Source organism: Drepanopeziza brunnea (assembly GCF_022702325.1).
Source record: "Drepanopeziza brunnea f. sp. 'multigermtubi' strain 214-2 chromosome Unknown ctg10, whole genome shotgun sequence".
NCBI classification, from domain to species: Eukaryota; Fungi; Ascomycota; class Leotiomycetes; order Helotiales; family Drepanopezizaceae; genus Drepanopeziza; species Drepanopeziza brunnea.
The window spans coordinates 613,778-639,328 of record NW_027094073.1 but is presented as its reverse complement, the minus strand read 5'-3'; the positions used below and the strand labels follow the sequence as shown (position 1 = coordinate 639,328).

Genomic DNA, 25,551 nt, shown 5'->3' with positions numbered 1-25,551 from the left:
TCGAACAACCCGTTTTTTAAATCTATCTTTATAATAATATTCGATTCTTAAGAAGCACGGGCTTTAAGAATGCCGTAATTCTTTTCTTTTTATTATCGGATATTTTTTTTAATTTTAATAAGCTTAAATCTTTTCGAAAGTAAAAAAGACTTCTTAACTTTGTCTTTTACGGCAGCGTTGATCTCGATCGAAGCAACTTCTATACTAGATAAGTGATTAAGCGTATTAATCCACTTTATAGCGTTAATATTCCTAATATCGACTAATCTTTTAAAAATAATAATAAGCTCTTTTAACTAGTTAATTAGTTGCTAAGCATTTTGATCGAGCTAGTATTAAGCTAGCTATTAAATTAATTGTTAATAAGAAAGCAAATGTTTATAAGTCTTAAGTCCGCTAATAAGTCGATTTTTTAAAATGTTATCGTATTCCGTCTTACGAACGTTTAAAACGATAGATTTAAATTAAGTCTTTTTTTACTTCTTTTAAATAATAAAAGCGCCGATCTTTTTAAGCTTTAAGCAAAAGCGTCCGTAATTATTAATATGAATATATTTTTTATTAATTATGTTTTTAAAAGCTTTATATTTATCTCGGTATTAATAAAAAGCTTAAGTTGTGTCTTCGAAGTTCTCGCAAAAGCTATAATTTTACATTTAATTCTCGTATCTTTTACTTTTTCTTTTTCTTCGTTTTTATAATCCGTAACCGATAGCAGTAATCTAAACTTTACTTTCGAAGCTGATTTTACTTTAAGCATTTTAAACGGTATACTTAATAAAAGCTTCGTCGCGGTCTTCGAATCGAACTTAAAGTTGAGATTAAATAAAGCGTCGAGAAGTTAAGTTAGCGATTTAATCTTCGAAGTAATCAATTCGATTATAAATTGCATTAATCTGCAAATTAAAAAACTTTTTAATTATAAAACCTACTTTATCAATTTCTTTTTTTTTATTCGTGAATTATAATTTACGAGTAAACGGCATTACTATTAAAGCTTTCTTAACAGACTTAAAAACGCTAGCTAATTCGGTATGTTTTTTAATTAAAGTTCGAATATCTTTAATAAAGTTAGCTAAAAAAGACTTTTCTTAATTCATAGCTTCGATAATCTTAATACTTTAGTCGGTTTTAAAAGCGAATGCAACGAAATCGTCGAAAGCGGTATAAAAGTTTAAGTCGAGTTCGTCGACTTTATAATACTTAATCGTCTTGTTTCGGATTTCGACGAGCAATTCGAAAAAGAATAAGCGGCTTTGTTCGGTCTTGCTTAAAAAGTGCATTAAAGTAAGCTTTTCGAAGACTCGAAAGAAAGTGCGATAATAGTTTTTCAAGTTATTAATATCTCGTTTTTGCATAGCAAATTCTCGTAAGAAAGCGATTAAGTCTTTAATTTATTAAATATCGTTTTTACAAAACTCGGCTCTTAAAGCTTTAACGAAAGTAGCTTAATCTTTCTTAGCTTTCTATTCGAGCAAGCTTTTAATAACTTTTTTGCGAAAGTTATTGCAATAACGAAAAAGCTTAATAAACCGATTATCTTTAAAAATATTAAAGTTATTATAAGTCTCTTCGTACTTCTCGATAAAGTCGGTAATATTAACATTATTAAAGCAAAAAGCTCTTAAAGCACTTAGCAATAGTATACGAATAATTATAAAAGCGTAAAAGATAGCAAGGTCGATTATAACTAGCGTAAAGCTTAATAAAAAAATAAGAAAAGCAAAAAGAAAAAGAGTAATATAAATCTTAAGATCGGTGTTCATTTTAAAAAGCATTTTCGAAGCAAGTGTTTCCGATAAAAGTAGCGGTAAAAGTTTAAATTAAAAGTCGAAGTAAGATAAAGATAATCCGAAGCTTATAAAAATACGATTAAAAGATTTAATAAATTCAAAAGATTCTAACGAAAAAGAAAGTGACTTTGCGCCGACTTTAATATTAAAAATCTTAAAAAGGTTTTTAATATTTTAAAGATTAAACATATATATATATTAAAAAAAATCGAGTTGATAAAAGGTTTTTGAATTATTTAATTTTGACTCGTAAACCGGGTTCACGAATAAAATAAGCGATTTTCGCAAAGTATTCTCGATCCGAGATTAAAAAAAGTAGACTTTATATAAAAGTAAATTAATAATCAAGATCAAAATTATAAAAAACTTAAGAATCAATTAATTAACTTCGCTAATAACTCCGGACTATATTAATTGCTTTAATTTAAAATAAAAGCTAAAGTATAGAAAAGTATTTTTATTAATAAATGAAAATTCTTTTTTATTAATAATAAAAGAGAGTTTTTACTAAAGAGCCGAAATATTGCACTTTAGCTATTTCGGCGTTTCGATATTCGAACTTATCGAAAATAAAGTTTTGATTGTTTTAAAGTTGTAGTTGTAAAGTGAAATGCTAAATGAACGAAGATCAACTTGATTGCGAATCAAGCGATTATGATAAGCTATATAAAAACAAAAACTAAAAGTTTAAATCTTTGCGTAAGTTATTAATATAAAAGCACTTAAAAAGATATATTATACAAAAGCCTAGCTTTAAAGCTAGACTTTATAGTCTTACAAAAGAAGTGTTAAAAAAGGTAAGTAGAAAGCTCGTTGATTGTTCTAGCTAAAAGATGTGTACTCTCTTATAAAAGATAGGTCCGTTTAGTGTGGCCTTAATGGCTATAGCAGGTACCCCATCAGGCAAAGTGTTTATATTATATAATAATAAGTATCGAAGCGCTTTCTTCTTCTTTTCGAAAAGCTCGATTTTGTGATCGTAAAGCTTGTATAATACTAGTACGTTGCTAACGGCTTTAAAAACCACGTATGCGTAATCGAAGTATTCGAAAAAAATAAAAAGGTCGTTAGTAAGCTTTAATAGTTCCGCTGCAAAGTTAATAGCAGAGATAAAGCCGTTAGTAAAGCGTATTAGCGTTGCTTAATAATCAGCTTAAATAAAAGCAATCGTTTAACGCTTAAAGATTAAGCAATTAAGCTTATAAAAAGACGTAAAAAACAATTCTACGTCTTTTTAACGAGCGATCATATAAAAAGCGTGTTCGAAAACGCTATTAATTTTAAAGTTTCTATTAATCTTATATTTAAATGTTTAACGAAAGCGTTTAACGAGTAAAAGAAGTTTTATAAAAGCGATATCGATTGATATAAGCTTACGGTTTATTTAAAATATTGATTTAACGTAATCTTTAAAAAAAGTGTTTTTCGTAAAGCGAAAGAGTAACGGCTTTACGAGAAAGTAAATAGAAAAAAAAAGTTTAACGATATTAAAAAAAGAAGCCGAAGAAAAACGATTTTAAAAAGAAAAAAACGATTTTAAAAAGAAAAAAGTGATTTTGCGATTATCGTTGCTGCTTGATTTACTCGTGAATTATAATTCATAAGTGAATTAGCGTCGTAAGCTTTTTAAAAGCGGTTTAAAGCTCGATCACGCTTATTAGCGTCGTGTTAATAACGAGCGTTTATTTTACGCTGATTAAAGTATATAATCTTAATAAGTTTAACGTAAGTAGCGGTCGGAAAGTTAGATCGAAGCTAATAAAGCTTGCGGCGAGCGCAATTAAAAAGAATCTAATGCTTAGCTAGCTATACTCGTCCGAAGATCACGCTATGATTTTTAAAATTAATAATAAAAAAAAGAATAAAAGATTAAACGCGCTTATCAATCGTAAAGTTGAAAAGTGCAAAATGTAAGATAATAGCTCTACGAGCTTTATTATATAATTTAATAAAGAATAAAGTCGAGAAGAGTTGAATCAAAGGTTTAAGAAAAAAAGAAAGTGATTTAAGCAGCGTTAAGTTAATCAGCGCGTATTTATTAGTTTTTAAGTCGAGCAAAGCAGATACTTTATACGAAAGGCTATTTTTAATAAAAGTAATAAGTATAGTCATAGCTTTATTATTAAAAAGCTTCGTAAGGTCGAAGTATCGTATATCTCGAAGCTAGCTTAAGAAAAAAGCTTTGCTTAAGCTTCGACGTTTCTTTTATTATCGAAAGCGTCGGAGTTAGCAAGAAAGAGCTCTTAATGATCTTTAAAAGCGTCGGAATAAAGCTTATCGTTCGAATCGTCCGAATAAAAGCTGTATTTAAGTTTAGCGCTGTATTTTATTTCGTTGATTAAATAATAGCGAAAAAGCTTCGGCGTATTCGAGTTTTTACGAAACGATTTAAAAGTCTTGATCGCTAACTTAAAAGCGTTTCCGAAAAAAAAGAATTTATTAAATCGATTAAATCGATTTGCATTAGCGCTAAAGCTATTAAAAGTTTAGCGTTAAAAAGTAAAAAAAAAGACGAAGGCTAAGCTACTTTAGCGGTTCTCGTAATAAGTGATTTACTTAACCGTTACTTTTTAAGCCGAGCGGGATTCGTTACGAGCTTTATTATAAAAGCTCTTTGCGAATTAAGTATTATACTTAGCTTATAAAGTATCGTAAAGCTTTATAAACGCGTATTAGCCAGCAGCTAATTGCTAAACGGCGGTTTAAAAGTCTTTAAAAGTTGTAGTTTTAATAAATTCTAAATAAAACTAATCGCGCAGCGTTTTAATGATTTTAAAACGTAAAGCTTTACGTAATCGATCTTCGTCTTTGATTTCGACGATAATAGCAAGCTCCGAAAAAGCAAAGTAAAAGTTTTAGAATTGCTAATTAAGCTTTATATAAAGTTTTTCGAACTTAATTAACGCTTTAACTTTTTTAGCGAAGTCGTTTAAAAACTCGAAAGCGATTTAAACGAGTTCCGAAGCGGTTACGAGGTTGCTACGATTTATAATCAAAAAGGTTAAAAACAAATGAGTTGTCTTTTCGGTTTGGTCAAGAACGTAGTTCTTGCGCTAACGTTTTATAAAAAAGTATTCTTCGAAAACTTTTAAGTTGTCGAAAACGCGAGCTTGCTAATAGCGTGCTCGATAGCTTATATTATCTAAGAGCTTTTATTTAAAGTTAAAAATCCGCTCGATACGAGCGCGACCTTAAGAAGCTAAAGAAAAAGCTTTAAAAGTATTAAACTTAGCTAAAGTATAAAGGTTGATTAGCTTATAAAGAAAAAGTAGTTTATCGTCGTCGGCGAAGAAGCGGCGAAAGTTAGCGGTTTTATAAGTAAAAAAAGTAGTTTAAAAGATTAAAAGCTTATATAGCTCTTTGCTTTTAAAGTTATCTTCGAAAGACACTTAAAAAGGCTTTAATAAGCGTTCCGTAATTAGCAAGACCGCTTAAAGCTGGTTTAGTTCTTTTCGAGCTCGACAAGCTTCTTTTTCAGCCTTTTTAACGAAGGTTTTTTGCTCGCTAACGCTTTTATCGAGCTTTTCGTTGCGGGTTTTCATATCTGCGAAAAGCTTTTTAAGCTTAGCGGCCTTTCGTTAAGACTAAAGAAGAGCTTAGTATTGGACTAAGGCTTTTTCGAGGTTAGTAAAAGCCGAGGGATCATCTTTATCGTCTTGCTTATTAATAGCTTCTTTTTAAGTAAAAAGAACTATTAGTTAAGCCGTAAAGAAAGAAGAAGGAGCTGCTAAAGCAGCTTTAAGAAGTGTGCGAAGGATTTTATTCGCGAAGCGAAGGTTGCTGTATTATATAAGTACTATCTTTTAAGTTATACTTAAAATAAGCTTTCTCGTAACCGTTAAAGTCGTTTAAGTGTTTTTTAACGTCTAACTATTAAAGAATTTTAAAAAAGAAGAATATTATTAAAGCCGTTCCCGGCGGAGTAAGGTAGTTGTTAATAATATAACGACTTTAAGCGATTACTTAAAAGAACTTACGAAAGCGCGAAGGTTTATATAAGAGCTTAAGAGAATCTTAAAGTAATAACTTAGAATTAACAACTACCGAGTGTAAAGGTCGAAAGTAGCTAAGGTTTATATATACGAAGGTAAGAGCGCTAAGGACTCGTGAACCATGGTTCATAAGTCAAAAAGCGAGGAATAAGAGAATACGAAGAATACGAAGGAAAAAAGGAAGGAAGTAGCTTGGCGCATGTAAGGTGCGTCCAAGAGACCTGGCGTGTCGTCACACTCTTTCGACCTTTTAAAACACGCTTATTACGTTCGCTAGGTTCTTTAACGATTCGACGACGCTAGCTTTTAAGCTGATATTAAAAAGTGCGAATTCAATATTATCAAAGTAAAATACTTAAGCTTTATTATCTTTATCGAAAGCTTAAAAGTAAATCCGAACAAGACTTCGATAGTAAAGCATTAAGCGCTTTTTACAACCGTTAAAAGCGTTTAAAGCTTTTTTAGATTTTATAACTTTTATCGCCGATTCATTCGAGACTATAGCGTAATCGCAAAACTTTTAATATACTTGATTAAGGCTAACGTTCTTTTTTTATTTAATTCTTAATGCTAAAAGAGCTTCGACCTTTTAAAGCTCGCTTTAACTATTGCGCTAATCTTATAGCATTATAACTAAAACTTCTTTTATATACTAGAAACTAACGCTTCCGACGGCGTAATCGCTTTAATCTTTTCTTAAAAGCATAGTTCCGATTAGCTATTAATCGCTTATTATTTTAAAACTATAGCTTCCGTTAAGCTTAATTACGTCGTTTACGATAAAGAGATGCTAGTTATTATACGCTTTTTTAATAACTTCCGCGCTGAACTCGCCGGCTCTTTTTATTAAGTTCAAGTAATCACCGATTATAAAGCCTTAAAGTACTTTATGACTTTTAAGACTTTTAACGCTCGTTAAGCACTCTAAGCAAAGCTCTTTTCCGATTAAGAGCACTTCGAATTTAAGCTTTTAAAGCTGAGTCTTTATTCGTAAACTACGGTTCATAAGCTTAACTTATTATGAAAAGCGACTTGCTGCTTTATAATAGCCGTTTATTAGTTCTTGACGTTTAGAACTTGCGCTCGTTACTCGTTCGAAAAGTCTACGACCAAGTATTTACGACACATTTTAGCTCTTGTAAAACTTATAAGCTTTTTGCAGCATAGTACTATTAGCACGGTATAGTTAAATTCGTCAACTAGTACTGCCGCAATTGCTACGCTTGCAAACGAGCTTTAATATTTCGAGATAAAAGACTTAGTTTGCTTTAACTTTTCTCGATCTTTTTACGCTTTTAAAAGCACGTTATTATAGATTTTTATAGCTTTAATAAAGACAAACACGGCTACGACAACGTCTTTATAATAATTAACCGCTTTTTTAAGCAAGCAATCTCGATCTTTTATTATAAGTCTATCGACGTTAAAAGCTTCGCTAAGCTTTATATTTATTATATTTATAAGTATTTTAAAGCTCTTTTAATATTAACTTTTAATAAAAGACTTTAATACTAATCCGAGTTCTGTGTGACGACCTTAAGCGATTACCTGAAGGAACTCACGGGAGCGCGGGGGTTCATATAAAAGCTCAGGAGAATCTCAAAGTAATGACTTAGAATCAACAACTACTTAGTGTAGAGGTCGAGGGTAGCTGAGGTCTATATATACGAAGGTAGAAGCGCCAAGGACTCGTGAACCATGGTTCATAGGTCAAAAGCGGGGAATGAGAGAATACGAAGAATACGAAGGAAAAAAAGAGGGAAGTAGCTTGGCGCATGTGAGGTGCGTCCAGGAGACCTGGCGTGTCGTCACATTCTGAAAAGAGTTTAATAAGATCTTCGATATTAAACTGACTTTTAGCACCGCCGTATACTTTAAGACTAACGGTTAGACCGAAATTTATAATTAATACTTGCAAAAACGCTTCCGTCCTTTCGTAAGCTATTATTAAGACGATTAAAGCGAGTTCCTTTTTATTATAGACTTCGCTTAATTAACGCTCTTTTACGACCCTTTCGGCGGCTTCTCTTTTTTCGAAGTAATCTACGGCTACGCTTTTCGTACTACTTAGAATTAAAGCTTAAAACGACTTAACGATTAAACCTTTTTTCGCAAGCTTAATTAAAACGAAGCTCGCGCTTACGCTAACCGCTACTTCGAAGCTTAAAACTTCGTTAAAGAGCACTTTTAACGCGCTTAAAACCGCATAGCTAAACAAGCTAATAAATTAAAGCGCTCGATTAACTTCGACGTTAATAATAAAGTTTAATTAAACATACGCTCGTTCTTTACTTTCCGACCGTTAAAGAAGCTCGATAACCTTACGAACGGACCGTTCGAAGTTATTAATAACGTTTATAACAGCTTTAAACTTAAGCTCTTCAAGTTAATAAAAGTTCATTTAATCTTTTATTTCGAACGGCTACGAAAAGCTCTTAATGACTTTACTTTCGAGTAAGTTATTTTTAAACTTAACTCGATTAATATTATTAACGAACTTAAGTACGAAATAAAGAACATCTTAGCCGTACGCTAAATTAAAAAGCACTTTAAATATTGCGCTTTTTAGCTCGGCCGCGATATTGACTTTACTTAGTACTTCGCTTTCGACTTTATATACGCTCTTTTTAAAATACGTGACTTTCACTTAAAATATAAAAAGCTCTTCGGCTTTTTCGCGAAGCTCTTTAAATAAATCAAAGCTTGTTCGGACGGTATTAATAACTACGATCACTTGAGTAGTAATAAAGCAATAGATAAACGCTCGAAAACGAGCTTTTTTCGGACGAAGAAGTAGTATGACGATACGCTAAGTCTTTTAAACGCACTTTATATGCGCTAAGCTACTTCTTTCTTTTTTTCCTTCGTATTCTTCGTATTTTTTTATTCTTCGCCTTTGACTTATAAACTATAGTTCACGAGTCTTTAACGCTTTTACTTTCGTATATATAGACTTCAGCTACCTTCGACCTTTATACTCGGTAGTTATTGATTTTAAGTCATTACTTTAAGATTTTCTTAAGCTCTTATATAAACCTTCGCGCTCTCGTGAGTTCCTTTAAGTAACCTTAATCTCAATAAAGAAATTCTAAGCCTTTTTGCGAATCACTTATATTTAAGGCAACGACGTGCGTTACGTAAGGCAGCGACGTGCATTACGTGTGGCAGCCTTACGTAAGTTACGTATAGCAGCCTTACGTAGGTTACGTGTGGCAGCTTTGCGTAAGTTACGTGTGGCAGCCTTACGTAGGTTACGTATGGCAGCCTTACGTACGTTACGTATGGCAGCTTTACGTACGTTACGTAACGTACGGCAGAATTAATAGCGGTGACTAAATTAAGCTTAGCTGTAAGACATATTTAATTCGGGCCGACCCTTTCCGAAATCTAGAATTATCTGCCGATATTTCTCTTGGCATTGCTCAAAAATCTTGTTAGATCGGTATAAATAATCTTACGTGATTGGATAACTCATTATTACTACAACTATTAGATAGCTTTGTTGGATTGCTTCCAAGCGATTGGGAATATATTCGTAACTTCGTAAGGTCGTCAAAGTACTTGCAATTGCAAAACACTCGGTTGATAAGGTATCTGAATTCTGTTTGCTCCTTAAGGCTTAAGGGAGCTGATTCTTTTTATATGATTAAAAGGAATCACGTGTACTAGCTAGTTAATAGGTTTACTAGTCAAGTTGGAGGTCCTTTGATTGCTGATATGCTAAGCGAAGCATGCTAAGTGGCTCGTGAACTATGGTTTACGAGTGAGTTTTTTAACTATTATTACTATTATTATTATTAGCTAAGGTCGATATAAAGATACCGACACCGGCAACTTTCTCTTTGGCAAGCAGTGCTTTGCTAACTATTATATTAACCGAAAAAAGAAAGAAGGTAATCAAATAAAAGTAATTAAACAAATAAAAGAAATACAATCTCTTTTTTCTTTTTTTTATAGCGGCTTTTTTACTTATCTATCTACTTGCACTTTTAAAGTATTAGTTAAAACTAGCTCTTGCAAAGCGGTGTTAGCTTTGATTTTAGTTATAGCGTTAACAAGGTTGGATTTGCTTTCGATTTAACGTACTTTAAAGAGCTCTCGCTTTTCGTATGACTCTCGAATAGCTATAATATCGATTATAAAGCGCTTCTCTTTAATAGTTCTTAGTTTTATTATGCACTCGTAAAGCGAGTAAAAGTTAGTGCATATAACTACGAGGAAATTAAGGATTCTTAGCTAGGTTGTGATTTAAGTAAAGGTAGTCGATATAGCAATAGCTATATCGATATTTAAGGATATAGCGTATAGCTTAAAGGCTAATACCGCCTTTGTTACCTTTTTGCATTTCTATGATATTTAATAAAGGATGTTATCCGTCAGAATGAACTCGTTTTTATTTACGTAAGCCTTATTACTAAAGATAACTACGAAACCGATTTAAGAATTAAGGTTAGCGTTGTTAGCAAACGCTTCGTCTACGAACACGAAGAGCTTCGCCGTTTTTAAGTTTAAGAGCACGTAATAGATCTTTCGGGTTAAGTGATCGATTAGCTATTAGATTACTTTATTAAAGGCTTTATAATCCTCGTCTTTCGGTTCTTGGTATTAAGCAGCTATCGATAGAGCGCAAGATGCTTTTAAGTAGCAAATAGTAGCTAAATACGCTTTTCGAGCACGTTGCTTTAAGTATTTTTTAGTTCGTATAGCTAAATCGAGCTTGATTATTGCAAGCTTTTTACTTTGCTCTTTTTGCTTAATTAATAATCCGAATTCGTTTTTATTTAAAGATAGCTTGCATCTATTGAAAATCATCGGTTCGGCGTATGTAAAGATCTTTATTTCTTTGCTCTTTAACTTGGATTTGACCAGCTCTTTCTCTTTTTTTGCTTTTATAATTAGATTGATAATTATAAGAACATTATCCGTTTATAAAGCAGTTATTTTTAGCTGATCTTTATTAGTTAATATAAAAAAGCAAGAATTAAAGCTCGATTGCTTTATTTCGAGATTGTTCGTAAAATGCTTTAAAAAACGCTTATACTAGTGCGTTCTTGCTTCGAAGATCTTATATAAAAGGCTAGTTATAAAGAACAAAGTGCTAAAGAAGAATCGATAAGTAATCTTTTTAAATGGTCGCACGACGATTATTCGGATAAGCTTCGTGCTTGATTAAGTATAAGCTTAAATGATATCTTTATTATAGACTTGACACTCGTAGTCTTTTATTAGAAAAAGAGCTAAAGCATAATAGAGTCTTTAGCCCGCTCGTTGCACCGTAAGTAATTCGATAAGTACTTTCGTCTTGCTTTTGTCTTGAAAAGCTTAGATTATTATACGAGATTTTTCGTATAGCGTAAGTATTCTTTTGCTTTTAATCTTATTAATAAACTTAGATTCGAAGATCTTAGCGCTCTTAGTACGTAGATCGGTGCTCGAGATCACTTAAAAAATGCTTTAAGCTATTAATCTTGTTAATTCTTTTGCTTTAAACTTTTAAAACGGTGCTTCGAAGCTCTTAATAATTCTTTCGGCTCGTAGCTTAGTTGAGAGCTTATAGTTTCGGCGTTCTTTATCGGTAATAAACACTTTAAAGTCTTTAATAAATAGAACGTAAGAATCGCTTTTCTTTTTGTCGAGCACGGTCGAGATGCTAAGATCGTACTTTTAGTAAAGTATTTAAATTATTAATATTATTAGTCTTTAAGAATTGATAAGTTAAAGGTTAGGAAAGCTGTTTGTTAATCTTAGCGAGCTTTTTAAATTAAGCGATTTTAATAGATTAAGCGAATGTTGAGGTTTAAGCGAATTTCGTATTTTTAGCTCTTTTTCGCTTTCGCTTTAATCTTCTTTTACTTTTTTTTTCACTTTTACTTTAAGTACTTACAACTCTTTTAATAGCTTTTCAACTTTAAAGTAATAAGGTTTTATTAAGGTTGACTTGAATTCCGTAAGCTTCGGATATGCTATTGTGCACGTGTGCCTTTGCTTATTAAGCAGTTGAAAAAGGCCTTTTTACCTTTGATTTTCCCGCTATACGAGTACTTGTGAATTAATAAAAAGGTTTAAGGTATGCTTCGTAATTAGTCTATTTTTTTTTTTGAATGCGTTTTTAACTTGCTTCGTTGCGTAACATTTTCGTACTTCTTTTATAGCTTTGTTAATAATAGCAGCACGCTTTTAAGTAAACGCGGCAAGTCGATTTTGTTCCGTTAGCTTTAATAAGGTTTTAAAAACGAAGAGTATAAGAACTAGGTTATTAAGTCTAGCTGTATCGTTGATAGCTTTGATAATTATTTAAAGCCGGTCTTCTTTTGAAGCTTTTAGAAGCTTTTTTATAACGATCTTAAAAGCGCGTCGTACAAAGACGTAGTAGCGTTCTATTAGCTCGACGCTATGATAAGCTTTTATAAGCATCTGCTTCGGAGTGCTCTTAATACTTTTAAAGTACTTTCGGAACGTCGTTGAATTGAAGTTGGTTTCGGAATCGTATATTACGTTTGTAAAAAGCTCGACGTAAGTATTGATTTAATATCGATTGAATCTTTTAAATAAATGCTATGCGGATATGCTTTTAAAAAAAATAGCGGCTTGAAAATTAATAAAGTCGCAAACGACGTACAATACGTTTTTGCTATTTAAATATATTACATCGACGTATACCGTATTATTAAAGTTAGTATTATCTTTAAGTTTGATATTAAACTTTTTCGAAGAACGTCCGAATATTTAATAGTAGTAATAAAACTTTTAAATATTATAAAGCAAATCTCGTTTGAATTCGTGCTCGACCTTTTTAAAAACGGTAGCAAATCGATTTGCTAAAAAGTAGCTAAAACGCTTATAAATAATCTTTAATTGCTCTTTTGTAAAGTAACAATAGACGGTTTCGTTTTCGGTGCTATAATAAGTAGCAGCGTGCTTTTTATTTAATAATATTTATACGTGCTTAAACATTCTTATTATTAGTATTTCCTTTTTCTTTTAAACTAATACGTTTCGCAAGTTATTTAAGATCACTTTATGCTTGTTTATATCAATTAATAAGAATAAAAAGAATAAGTCGCTTTTTATAACGTAAAACTCTACTTGACTTAAAAAAATACTTAAAGTAATTGCTTTAATAAAAGTAGTAAAGCCGATTCCGTACTTAACGGACTTTTTTTTTGCTCGAGATATATTTAATTGAACTTCGAAGTATTTCTTTTAAAGTGCTCGTAGCTAAAGCAAGCTAGCGGTAAAGAAATTGATTGCTCCGCTATCAATCATAAAGCTTATGAATACGTTTTCAAAGTACTTAAAGGTTATATAAGTCTTTGCTTTGTTCGCGAGCATACGCGGATTTTGCTCGAGCATCTTTTAAGTTTTTATTTAATTAATAAAAGCGTAAAATACCGTTTAAATCTTTAGCTTTTTGTATATTTCGTTAACGTTAAAAGTGCTATAAGTAGTTATAAAACCTTTCGATATATTAGCGTAGTTGCTCGATTCGAGCGGCTCGTTTAATAAGCTTGCGATGAACTGATCGAATTCTTTCGTAAATATAAATAACAAGCTTTTAATCGATGCTACGTATTAAAAGAATTTGCTTTTCGTCACTTTTTTTGCGTTTTTAAAAACTTAGAACTTAACGACGAATGCTTTTCTTTCGTCGGAAGTATAATTAATACTTTAACAACTTAGCTTTTTGCAAATAAAATACTTTTTCTTACTTTTAATAGCTTTAATAGCTTTTTTACTTTCGAAGTATTAGCGGTTTTAAATAAAGCATTCGTATTCTTCGTTTAAATCGGAGTCAGCTTTTAAAGTGTTATAAAAGCAAGTATAATCGTATAGCTCGCTAAAGCTTGCGTAAGCTTTAGCTTTAACGAAAGGTCGAGAAGTCTTAATAGCAAACGCAATTGCTCGACGAATATTAGCAATTGCCGCGGTAAAAGTAAAAGCAAAGTTTATTCGTGCAATCGTAATCTTTAGCACGTTTTTATAAGTTAAATATAGCTTATTAGCAAGACTTCGATTATCTTTTAAACTTAGTCGTAAAGAGCTTTGAATCTTTTTAAACTCTTTAACGAGCTTTTCGAAGCATTCGTTAAGCGAGGTCTTTAGATTCTCTTTTTTGATTAAATTTAACGAAATTTCTTTTTAATAATCGTATTTTGCTTGCCGCCGGTAGTTAGTCTTAAAGTAATCTTTTATTACAATAGCGTTTGCTTTGAAAGTCGGAAGCTTAGCTTTAATAACGTAATTATAATAAAAGGTTATAGCTTTTTTTATAAGCATAATCGAGAACGCCGTTAAATAATCGTCGGAAGTTAAATCGTATCGATTTGCTTAATTAGCAAAAATCTTTAATTAAGTCTTAAAGTTATCGTCGAGTCTTAAATACTTTAGCTTTTTAAAAAAGCTTCGCGCCAATAAAGTTAATTCTTTCGCTTTTAAATAAAGGTTTGCTGTTTTTAATTTAAAAAAATCATTTTTATTATCGTTAAAAGCGCTTAAAATGCCGTACGCAAGTGTGCTATGCTTAGTTAATAGTTTAATCGGTAAAAGGTTACCGATATAATTGCCGGTAGTCCGTCTTTTTTTAAGGTCTTTAAGAAGCTCATTTTCGAATCCGAAGTCTTTTAAAAGTCCGTTTTCGAATCTTTTTAATAGTTTAAAAAAGCCGTTCTTATCTTTTCCGTACTCGTAGCCTCGATCTTTTTGCTAATCTTTTTCGTTCTTTTTTCGTCGGTTATCGTTAAGATCGCTAAAGCTATTCGAGTTATCGGCTAAAGCTTTAATTCGATAGTATTCGTACTTTTAAGCGCGCTTTTAACGATTCTTATACTTTTAATATCTTTTTTATTAATACGTAGCTTATTAAAGGATTTAAGAAGCTTGTCGGTACGTCCGAAGGTGCTAGATCCTTTTCTTAAGTTGCTAAAGTTAAGTACAGAAATTTATACGTTGTCTTTAATGAAAGTTGATTTTGTCCGGAATGCTTTTAAGTTTTAGCGGGTCTTCTTTTAGCGTATAGCTGTTATTGCCTTGCGTATTATTAAGCTCGATTATATTTTCGAAGCCGTTATTATTGCTACTCGGTCTTGGTTTTTAAGAAACCCGGTTATAGCTTTTAAAAAAAAAGTTTAAAAGTCGTTAAAGTGATTTTGGCTCTTCTTGTATGATTAGCGTATTGCGTAGCGATTGATAGATTAAAAGCGTTAAGTACGCTAAAGTGCTTCGTCGTAGCTTTTCGTTAGATTATATAACGTAAGTTCGTAATTCCGCTATTTGCTTTGCTATAGCTTTTATATTTCATTTTATATCTCTTTTTTTTTTAAAAAACTCTTTTCGTAACTTTTAGATTTCTTTTCTTTTTTCTTTTTTACTTAAGGTCTTTTTTTTTTTTTTTTTAAACTTTTCGAAAATAGTAAAGGTAGTTGAAGCGTATTATCTTCGCCGTCGTCGTCCGTAAGGTTGTCGGCGGTCTACTTTAAATCGAAGCTTAAAAGTGTTGCTTATTGTTTTTTTATTTTTTCGAAAGTTTATTAATGCTATTGCTCGTCGTTTAAAAGCTTGACCATCTTATTAGCGTAGCCCTTTTGCTTTAAAAAGTATCATTCGCTTTTAAACAGCAAGTATTCTTTAAGGTTAATAAAAGTAATAAACTTAAAGCTTCGTTTCGTATTATCTTTCGTTATCGTAAAACTCGTTTAATCTTAACGTAAGAAAGCGTACCGGAATAAGCTTTATAAGTCGTAATCTTTTAGCCTTTTATACTTCGCGTCTAAGAAGTCTTTTATTATTGCTCGGGCCGTAATCTTATTATCGAGCCTTGCGTATAATAGCTCGTTTAAGTCAAATGAGATGCTCGACATCTCGTCGTCTAGTCTTTCCGAGAAGCTTAAGAGTCTTAAGTATAAGGTTTCTTTTAGTTAAATAGCTAAAGGTTCCGTAAGTAGTGATAAAACTCGAAAGGTATAATACTTTATTGCTCTTTATCGGCTAGACTCTTTACTTAGAAGTCTAATTGCTCGATCGGTTATAATTGTTGTCTGCTCGTACGTAGATCGATCTTGTTAATTAGGTTTGCTGTATATAACAAGCGCGGCTTTATAGCTTTAAAGGTTGTATAAAAGTGACTTAGTTCGGAATCACTTTTCCGTAAGAATAAAGAAAAATCGGTAGTATAAAAAGCGACTTAATACGGAATCGCTCTTCCGTTATAAAAAAAGAAAAGTATCGTATTAAAAGTATCTTCGTTATAAAGTATTCTTAGCTTCTTTGTGATTGATCACTTAATAGTAAATCAATTACTAATCAATATTAGATTGCTTTTAAGCGATTAAGAATATATTCGTAACTTCGTAAGGTCGTTAAAGTACTTGCAATTGCAAAACACTCGATTAATAAGGTATCTGAATTCTGTCTGCTCTTTAAGGCTTAAGAGAGCTGATTCCTTTTATATGATTAGAAGGAATCACGTATATTAGCTAGCTAATAGGTTTATTAGTCAAGTTGGGGGTCCTTTGACTGCTGACATGCTAAGCGAGGCATGCTAAGTGGCCCGTGAACCATGGTTCACGGGTGAGTTCCCCAACTACTACTACTACTATTACTACTAGCTAAGGTCGATATAGAGATACCGACAAGCTCATTACTATTACGACGATTAGATGACTCATCACTACCACGACTACTGGATGACTTATCATTACCACAACTACTGGAATTTATCTTGGGTCACCGTTGGTGACAACTATAAAGAACTTGGTCTTTGTAACGACTTTAAGCGATTACTTAAAGGAACTTACGAGAGCGCGGAAGTTCATATAAAAGCTTAAGAGAATCTTAAAGTAATAACTTAAAATCAATAACTACCGAGTATAAAGGTCGAAGGTAGCTAAGGTCTATATATACGAAAGCAGAAGCGCTAAGGACTCGTGAACCATGGTTTATAAGTCAAAAGCGGGGAATAAGAGAATACGAAGAATACGAAGGAAAAAAGGAAGGAGGTAGCTTGGCGCATATAAGGTGCGTCCAGGAGACCTGGCGTGTCGTCACAGTCCTTTGCCCTGGTTTTACTTATTTTAATAATAAAAATAAATAATATGTTTTATAAATCAAGTATAATTCCTTTATCTGGATTCGTATATCTAATTTTTCTTGTTATAGCTTTTTTTATTATTGACTTATTCTTAATACAAATCGCGATTTTTTGTGACAGCCTGCCTTGTTACCTGCATCAGCTGATCACCCATCCAGGCTTAGCGCTTATAGCCATGTATATAGACCTTCCTGAGCTCTCCGAGCTTCCTGTTTCCTCTCTTCACTTTGTATTCTAAGGTCGGAATTCGTTAGTTCGTCACATTATACAAAGTCCTTCGATTAGGTCGTCGTATTACAGCTTATTGTTATCGATTATTATTACAGCTTACAGATTACGGCTTATTGATTATTGTCAAGAACGGAGTGAGTTACTTGTTAGGTGCTCCACGGTCTTTTTATTGCTTATAGATTATTATTCTTCTTTACGACCTCACCTTTTCTTCAGCTCTTCCGACCTAAAAGAGCTCTCTCCTTTTCAATTTTTGCACTTCGGTTATAAGACGAACTCTCTTCCCCACTCTTTTTTCTAGCGTTTCCGACATTCAAACGCCCCCTTCTATTTCCACCACTATGTCCTCCTACGAAGACGACGGCCCTTCCCCCCTTACGAGAATCGCTCAATTGGAGTCCTTCGTAGAGCAATTACGAATGGCCTTTCGCTAGCGCAAATACGTCCTTCCGGATCTCGATAAGTTCAACGGTACGGTTCAGCGGTAGGATACCTGGCTCTTCTCAATCAAGGCCAAGCTTCTCGGGGATCGATTAAAGCGTCATAAGGCCATAAGGCAGAAACAGGCATACACGCATAACAAAGCCTCCTTCGCCACTTTTCCTGTTACTTTCTTCGCCGTTTGACTTAAAGCAAATTCAACGAAATAAAAACTATTTTTAGCCTTTTTTATAATACTAAGCACGTGCTCTCGACTTCTTTTACGTTACCTTTTTTTTTTTTTTTTTTTTTTTTTTTTTTTTTTTTTAGCTAATTATAAGCTATTTCAGCATTTTATCGAGATAACGTGTATTCAGTTCGAAAAAACCATTACTTATATTAAAAAAGCTTTACGTTTATTATTACGTCACGTGTTGATTTAAGCCTGCACGTAAGGCTCTTCAAACTTCCGCTTTTAGCCTTCTTTTTATTACTATACGGTGCTAGCAAGCAGGCCTTGGTTAAAAGAATAAAAGCGAAGCTAGCGGCCGCTTAACGAGCTTCGCACGTGATATTCGAATCAAATCAATTACGAGCGAAGCTTTAAATTCGATTCGAACTCGAATTCTTATAATATCGGAGTTTAGCGACTTAGCCGATTTTATAAGCGCGTTTATTAGTCAATCGTTTACGGAGTAGTTAATACGGGAATGATGTAGGCTATAGCCGATTGAGATTAGCTCCGTCGGAGGCTCGGCGTCCGAGTGGCTATCTAATGCATGTGTGCCTGTTTCTGCCTTATGGCCTTATAACGCTTTAATCGATCCCAGCTTCTCGTCGACGGTGAGGCTCTTAGCGGACCCATTACGCAGTTCTATTACGTTTACTTCAATATAAAACCCGGTCCTCAAGCAATAGTTTTGACTTAATTAGCCTCCGCTCAAGACTCCGGCAATTAGGATTATAATACTTTTTTAAATCAGCTCGCTTTCGCTTACGACAATCTAAACAAAATCCAAGAAGCTAAAGATAAGCTGCTTGCTTGCAAGCAAGGTACGGACGCTCTTTATATCTACGTCTTACGCTTCGAACGACTTTTGCACGCTGCTCGTTATCAAACTTAGCCCGACGCTAATAAGATTATTGCGTTCCGTAATAGTTTGAACTCAATTATATAAACCCGTTTGAATAGCTAATTGACTCTCTTAATTACGTATACCGAATACGTGCACGTCACTTAGCAGCTTGGACGCTCTTCCGGCTCTTCCGGTCTTTCCGGTCCGTCTTACGGATTCTCTCGACCTTCGGCTCTTTCGGCTCTTCTTCAGAACCGCCTTCGCACGTCAACGGGCCCTCTTCCCGGCGACTTAATAGACTTTTTAACAGTCGACCGCGCTTAACAACTCGAGAAATTGTAGCACGCTAACGAGCTCGGCGCTATAAAGCTTATCGAAGCTCACGAGGTTAACAAGACTCAGCTATTAAAAGACCGATACTCTACTCTTTAGCATGCTTTTTATAATACTCTCGATCAGCGCGAAGCTTAGCGCAAATCAAATCGCTATACCCGTTGCGGTGCAATCGACCATTAGATAGCTAGCTGTACCTTCTTCTTAGCTAAGGGTGTGTATGGCTCGCAGATGCAAGCCAAGTTGCACCACCAAAATATTCTTGCATCTCCAAGTTGCACGTCAAGATGCAAGAATTGAGCAATCTGTATAGCTCGTGCACGTAAATCTTGCAAAGTGTGCATCTGACTTTGCAATTGCAGTTGCACTATACAAATCGAAGTTGTAGCAAAAAGCTCTAACTCTTAAGTTGCAAGCTCAAGTTGCAAGCTATTCCTTCGCCTTTTACCCTCCTTTAACTCAACATAATAAAAGAATAAAAAATTGAAATTAAATTTCAATTAATTGATTAATATTAAACTTAGTAAGGTGCATCTTTTTATACAAAAATAAGTACGATATATTAATTAATTGATTTTCTATTTATTAAAAAGAAGCAAATTTTACTATCCCGCCTTAATAATCGTCGGTTACCTTAGATTTAATTTATACAATTTACTTGTTTATTACAAATATTTTAATAACCATAACCTTAATTCAAAAAAACGTTATATAGATCGAAAATAAATGATTTAATATATTATATTACTAAACGTATTAATTATTAAATCAAAGTTAGTAATGATGCACGTATTTTTTTAATAGATTTAAATAAAAGTCCGATTTTCGTGTTCTTCGCTAATTCTAATATATACGCGGCAATTCTGATATATACGCATTATCAAAATCGAAAAGTATATATCAAAAGTACTATTTTTATTACTTTAACTTAACACAATAAAGGAATAACAACTTGTAATTAAAATTCAATTAATTGATTAATATCAAACTTAGTACGGCGCATCTTTTTACACAAAGATAATTATTATATAATAGTTGGTTGATTTTTTATTTATTAAAAAGGAGCAAATTTTACTGTCCCGCTAGGTCGGGATTTTTTACAAATAAATTCCAAGTAACCGACGATTATTACGAAAAAATAATTAATAGTTATACAAAAAAAAAAAAAAAAAAAAAAATTTCTTAAGTTGCAAAATTTGCTAGTTGCGAGCCATACAGGCCTTGGAACGTGCAACTTCAACTGTCAAGTTGAGTTGATCCTAGTTAGGATCAACTCAACTGCCTAGTTGCACGGACGTGCAACTGCGAGCCATACACACCCTAAGCTTTTAACAAAGAAGCGAGTTCTTTAAGACCTTTTTTCGGACCGACTCGTTAAAGAAAATAAAGGTTTAAGCGAGTTTGACTCGGACGAAAAAAAGGAAATTTTAGCGAAATAGAACGCTTCTAGAAGCTACGACGCTGACCTTGACGATTATCGCGATTTATAGCCTCGGCGTATTTTTTAGTTTTTTTTTCAGTAATTCTACTCGTGAACTATAGTTCACGACTAAATTTTTTTATTTTTTTTCTTTCCTCTATCAGATACTTTCAAGAGAGCTGGGACAGCTTTCTAAGGTGGTAGTGTGACAGCTTGCTTTGTTACTTGCATCAGCTGATCACCCATCCAGGCTTAGCGCTTGTAGCCATGTATATAGACCTTCTTGAGCTCTCCGAGCTTCCTGTTTATTCTCCTCACTTTGTATTCTAAGGTCGGAATGTATCAGTTCGTCACATTTTTAACACTTTTCGATAAAGAATCAAAAACATTTTTTACTTTTTTTACGATTTGCAACTTGAATTACTTTATAATAAAAAAAGCTATATTGATAAAATTTGAATGCATTAATCGGCGGAATCGAGCTCTTTAAAAATATCAAATTTTTAATATTATAGCTTTACTCGTTATTAAGTTATTTCTAAAACAAGTTGAAATAATTGAAATGGGACACTTGCTTGACCAGGGACACTTGCTTGCCCTGACTATGACCGAGAGCCCGCAGGTCACGAAGTCAGTGCACTGACTATTAGCTGAGAAAGCTGGAGAGATAAATCAAAGGTCTAAATAAGGGTTCGAAGTTCTCGGGGCGAGAACTATTAAGTGAAAGACTTGTCGTAGCCTTAGGCTACCAGGCTACTATAGATAGAACACACCACTTAAAAGGGTATATAGCAGCCTTATATTGCTCTTAGCTCTTAAGAATAACAACCACCTTGCTCTATCATCTTATTTCCTCATATTGTCTCCTACCCTCGAAGGGTAATACTTACGCCTGGGACGTAGTATTTTGGGCATATACCAAGTATGTCCTTCATAAGGGTCCGTGCGTCCCACCCAGCCTTGGCATCCTTAGCATTCTGAATTGACCGTTCCATCTCCTTAGACTAAGATGACTTAAAATACCGATAGTTCATCTTAATAGCGCACACAAGACTTCTAGCTGAATTAAACTTTCGCTTTTTTTTAGTAAAAGAAAAAGGATGATATATTTATCGCTCGAGCTCTTTATGCGGCCAAGATACTACGTCGCAGGCGTAAGTATTACCCCTCGAGGGTAGGGAAAACAGGGGGTTTAAAGTGGAAACTAAACTTTTAAGGCACCCTCGAGGGGTAATACTTAGGCCTGTACCGTGGTATTAGCATCCGTGCGCAAATTTCATCTTAGTAATATATCAAAGATCCATGATCTATTCAGATTCGCAGGCTTTTGAATGGTCAGCCAGAAGTCTTTCAGCAAGAATGATTTCAACTTTGTCCGCATTTATTTAATCGAGTTTGCGACTCTTTCAGCCCTGTAAGTCATCATCTCCTAGCCTGGGTAATGCCCGCTCCAATCGATAGTATATATAGTCAGTCGTATAAACAGTAGGCTTTCCCCCTCCTTTTTTTTAATTGCCTGGAATCTGGATGTCATACGGACCCCACCATGCTTTCAATATGGATCATCAAATACTATTATAGATGTGAGTCTAATAGAGTTACTACAACGAACACGGATTGTTCAGTTGATATTGTTACTACGTAGCTAGCCTTCCCTCCCAATCCTTAATCATGGCAGGTCAGCTGACCAGTAAACACAGGAGGTGGCTGGCTGTTCAAGTCGATGCCAACTGTCCTACGATAGATCTGGAATTTCGCCACCAGCCTAGCTAGCTAGCTAGCCTCACCCTTACTGTCTCCATTTCCATCTCCATCGCCATCCCTATCTCCATCTCCGTCTCTGTTTGCCTCGAGCGATAAGCAATAAGCAGCAAGCAGCAACTTCTTCGCCATGGAAGGGTGCAGGCCCAGGCCCATGGGGTCCCCATCACGTGCTATCATAGTGCCTAACACATCAACCGCTGGTAATAGAAACAAACAAACAAATACCGCCGCCTATCTAGCTGGCATTCCCACGCTGACTGTGAATCATAGCCTCTTCGCCCACACTCAACAGCCCCAGCATGGGCTCCGCAGCGCCAAATCCGTTCCAGCACGCATATTCACAATCACAATTACAATCGCAATCACAGTCACAATTATTATCACAATCACAATCACAATCACAATCACAATCACCATCACAATTACAATCACAACCAGAACCACAACCACAATCCAACGGCACTTTTCAAAATCCGACATCGCTTACAACGGCGGCACCCGCTTCTTACGCCTACGTCAGCGTCCATAATCCCACCAACCAAAACAGCATCACACATCTGACATTACCCAGAAGCTCTTTATCACGCTCGCCCTTCTTTAGGACAAAACTAGAGAACCTCTCTTCAGAACTCGATCTCCCCGTTGTGCACATTGTTGCCGACCCGGTTCATTTTAAGATCGTAGCCCGTTGGATGACCACCAACGGTGTCTTAAACGGGAGTGGACGCTTACCTAATCTCAATACGCTCTGCAGACTAGCCTTCCTAGCTGACCGGCTTGATCTGTGGGAGCTGGTTGGCCAGCTGCTGAGCATGGTGAAGGCCGGCCAATTCGAAGGTGATGGAAGTAAGGCGCCTAGTCATGCCGAGATGTACCAGCATACGAGACCGGGGAATCCATTCCGCAATTACGCTGCGGTGGATTACGCCAAAAGGTTGTCCGTCGGATCACCAGCACCGGGGCTGTCCACAAACCTGCCGGCCGCGATGCTGATCGACGTTGTGAACATCCTGGTACAGCATCACCAACAGCTCAAGAACGAGGCCGAGGCGTTGAAGCAAAAGATTCAGTCTCTGCAATCGGACATCCAGGGCACGCAAGAAAAAAATGAGGCCGAAAAGCAGAAATTTTGCATAGAAGCGGAGCTGAATAAAGAAGTCAGTCTCAAAGCGAAATACGACGCGAGATACAATGCAAAGCTTTCGGAAGCCTTAGCGAGCATGAAGAGTTCTATCGAGTCACAGTTTAACGCAAAGATTGTGCAGGCTAAAAAAGACTTAGAGGATAAACACGCCAAGGATCTTGAAAAATACAGGCAAGCCTCCGTCAACCCTTCATCCTCGCGGACTGGGCAGCCCGGGAACCAGGCGGATACGACAGCCAATTTTGAAAAGCAGTTTGACGAGCGGTATCAGAAGCTGGTCAAGGAATCCAATGAGCGCAATCTCGAACACAGTGTAGCTGTCGCAGAGCTTGAAAAAACATATAATTCAAAAATAACTCGACTTCAAAAAGAGATCGCGATCTTAAAGAGCAATGCCGATCCGGGACTGGTACCGGTTCTAGAACACCCAAGGGCTCACAGTGAAGAGGCTGATTCGCGGACAATGGGAGAGCTTGCTCAGGCCTTGAAAGAGAGCCAAGCCGAAACAATGAGGTTGAAAAAAAGCGAAGACCAAAGCGAGGCCAAAATCAACGAGTTATCACAAAACATTCTTGACGCGGAGAGCACACGTCTGAATGAGATCGAGGCTCTGCGGGCAACCATCGAAGCCAACGAAGCCCGGAGCAGAAACGCGATTGCGGATGCGGAAAGCCGATGCGCCGAAGCCAAACGCCTGCATCAGGATTACCAGATCGAGATCGCTGCCTTGGAAACCGCCGCGGTATTATTGCAGAACCCAAACCCAGGATCTGATGGCAGCCACCGAAAGAAGAGCCAGCAGGGCCTTGACGAGCCGGAGACAGCAATTACCGCACTGGAGGCCAAATACACGCAGCTGGAACGGGCATACAACGACCTGGCCGATGATAAAGAGAACGAAGTGGCCGAACTCCACCGAAAGCTGATCGATTGCGAAGAGCGCAACAGGCTGGAAGTAGAGCATATCCAGAAACTCCTCGACGATATACGGCAGCGGTCCGAAAGCGATCTCGCCGCCCAGAAGATGATGATGGAAAGCACGGACGAGCAGGCGCGGCGCCGGATATCGGGTCTGCAGAATAAAAAGAATGAGATGCAAGCGACGATTGATCGGCTGCAGAAGGAGGTCGATGACTTGAAAGGAGAAGAAGACGGCGTGAAAGGGGAAGAGGCCCAGAAAAGGAAGAGCCTGAAAAGGAGTAGCGAAGAGGCGGCGGGCCAAGAGCCGAGTCGGGATGGAGGAAGTAATAAAAGGGGCCGCTCTGGAACTCTTCCACGGCGTTGACGGTTTATACTAATAAGGGCTGGATGATATAAACAAAACAGAACGGATTAGATGATCTATAAGCCTGGATTACGGCAGGAGCAACCTTATCTATAACTGTTACCAGGGCAAAGGACCAAGTTCTTCGTAATGTCACCAACGGGCTAATTACTCGATTCTAAAAATCTTTATATATTTAAGTAAATTATAAAATAAATAATAATAAAAACTAAATAAATATAAAGGTGGGTAACGTAAGAAATAATTTATTTAATAATTTATTATAAAAAAGAAACCTTTTAAAAAAAACACTTTTTTTTTACCGAGAAGACCTTAGACCTTTTTGTAACGACACGCCAGGTCTCCTGGACGTATCCTTATATGCGCCAAGCTACCTCCTTCTTTTTTTCCTTCGTATTTTTCGTATTCTTTTATTCCCCTTTTTTAACTTATGAACTATAGTTCACAAGTCCTTAGCGCTTTTATTTTCGTGTATATAAACCTTAGCTATCTTTGACTTTTATACTCGATAGTTATTGATTTTAAGTTATTACTTTAAGATTCTTTTAAGCTCTTATATGACCCCTGCGCTTTCGTAAGTTCTTTTAAGTAATCGCTTAAAATCGTTATATTATTAATAATTACCGCACTCCGCCGAAAACAGCTTTAATAATATTTCTTTTTAAAATTCTTTAATAATTAAACGTTAAAACACTTAAATGATTCTAACGGTTACGAAAAGGCTTATTTTAAGTATAACTTAAAGGATAGCACTTATATAATATAGCAACTTTCGCTTTACGAGCAAAATCTTTTACACCCTTCATAAAGCTACTTTAGCAGTTCCTTCTTTTTTTTCTATAGCTTATGCAATAATCCTTTCTACTTAAAAAGAAGCTATTAATAAGCAAGACGATAAAGATGATCCTTCGGCTCTTACCAACCTTGAAAAAGCCTTGGCGGCTGGCCTAATATTAAAGCTCTTTTTTAATTCTAACGAAAGTAGGCTGCTCCATGGGGCCCCATGG

The 25,551-nt window shown here is 35.1% G+C and overlaps 1 protein-coding gene across 1 annotated transcript; it reads left to right on the top strand.

Moving 5' to 3' along the window:
• Positions 1-22,242: 22,242 nt before the first annotated feature.
• On the top strand, positions 22,243-24,544 carry L3040_005960 (uncharacterized protein; the record flags this gene model as incomplete). The annotated part of the gene is made up of 3 exons (XM_066155940.1): positions 22,243-22,315; positions 22,386-22,437; positions 22,687-24,544. The coding sequence occupies 3 exons, from the start codon at positions 22,243-22,245 to the stop codon at positions 24,542-24,544; spliced, it is 1,983 nt and encodes a 660-aa protein (XP_066011244.1).
• Between the last annotated feature and the right edge of the window lie 1,007 nt (positions 24,545-25,551).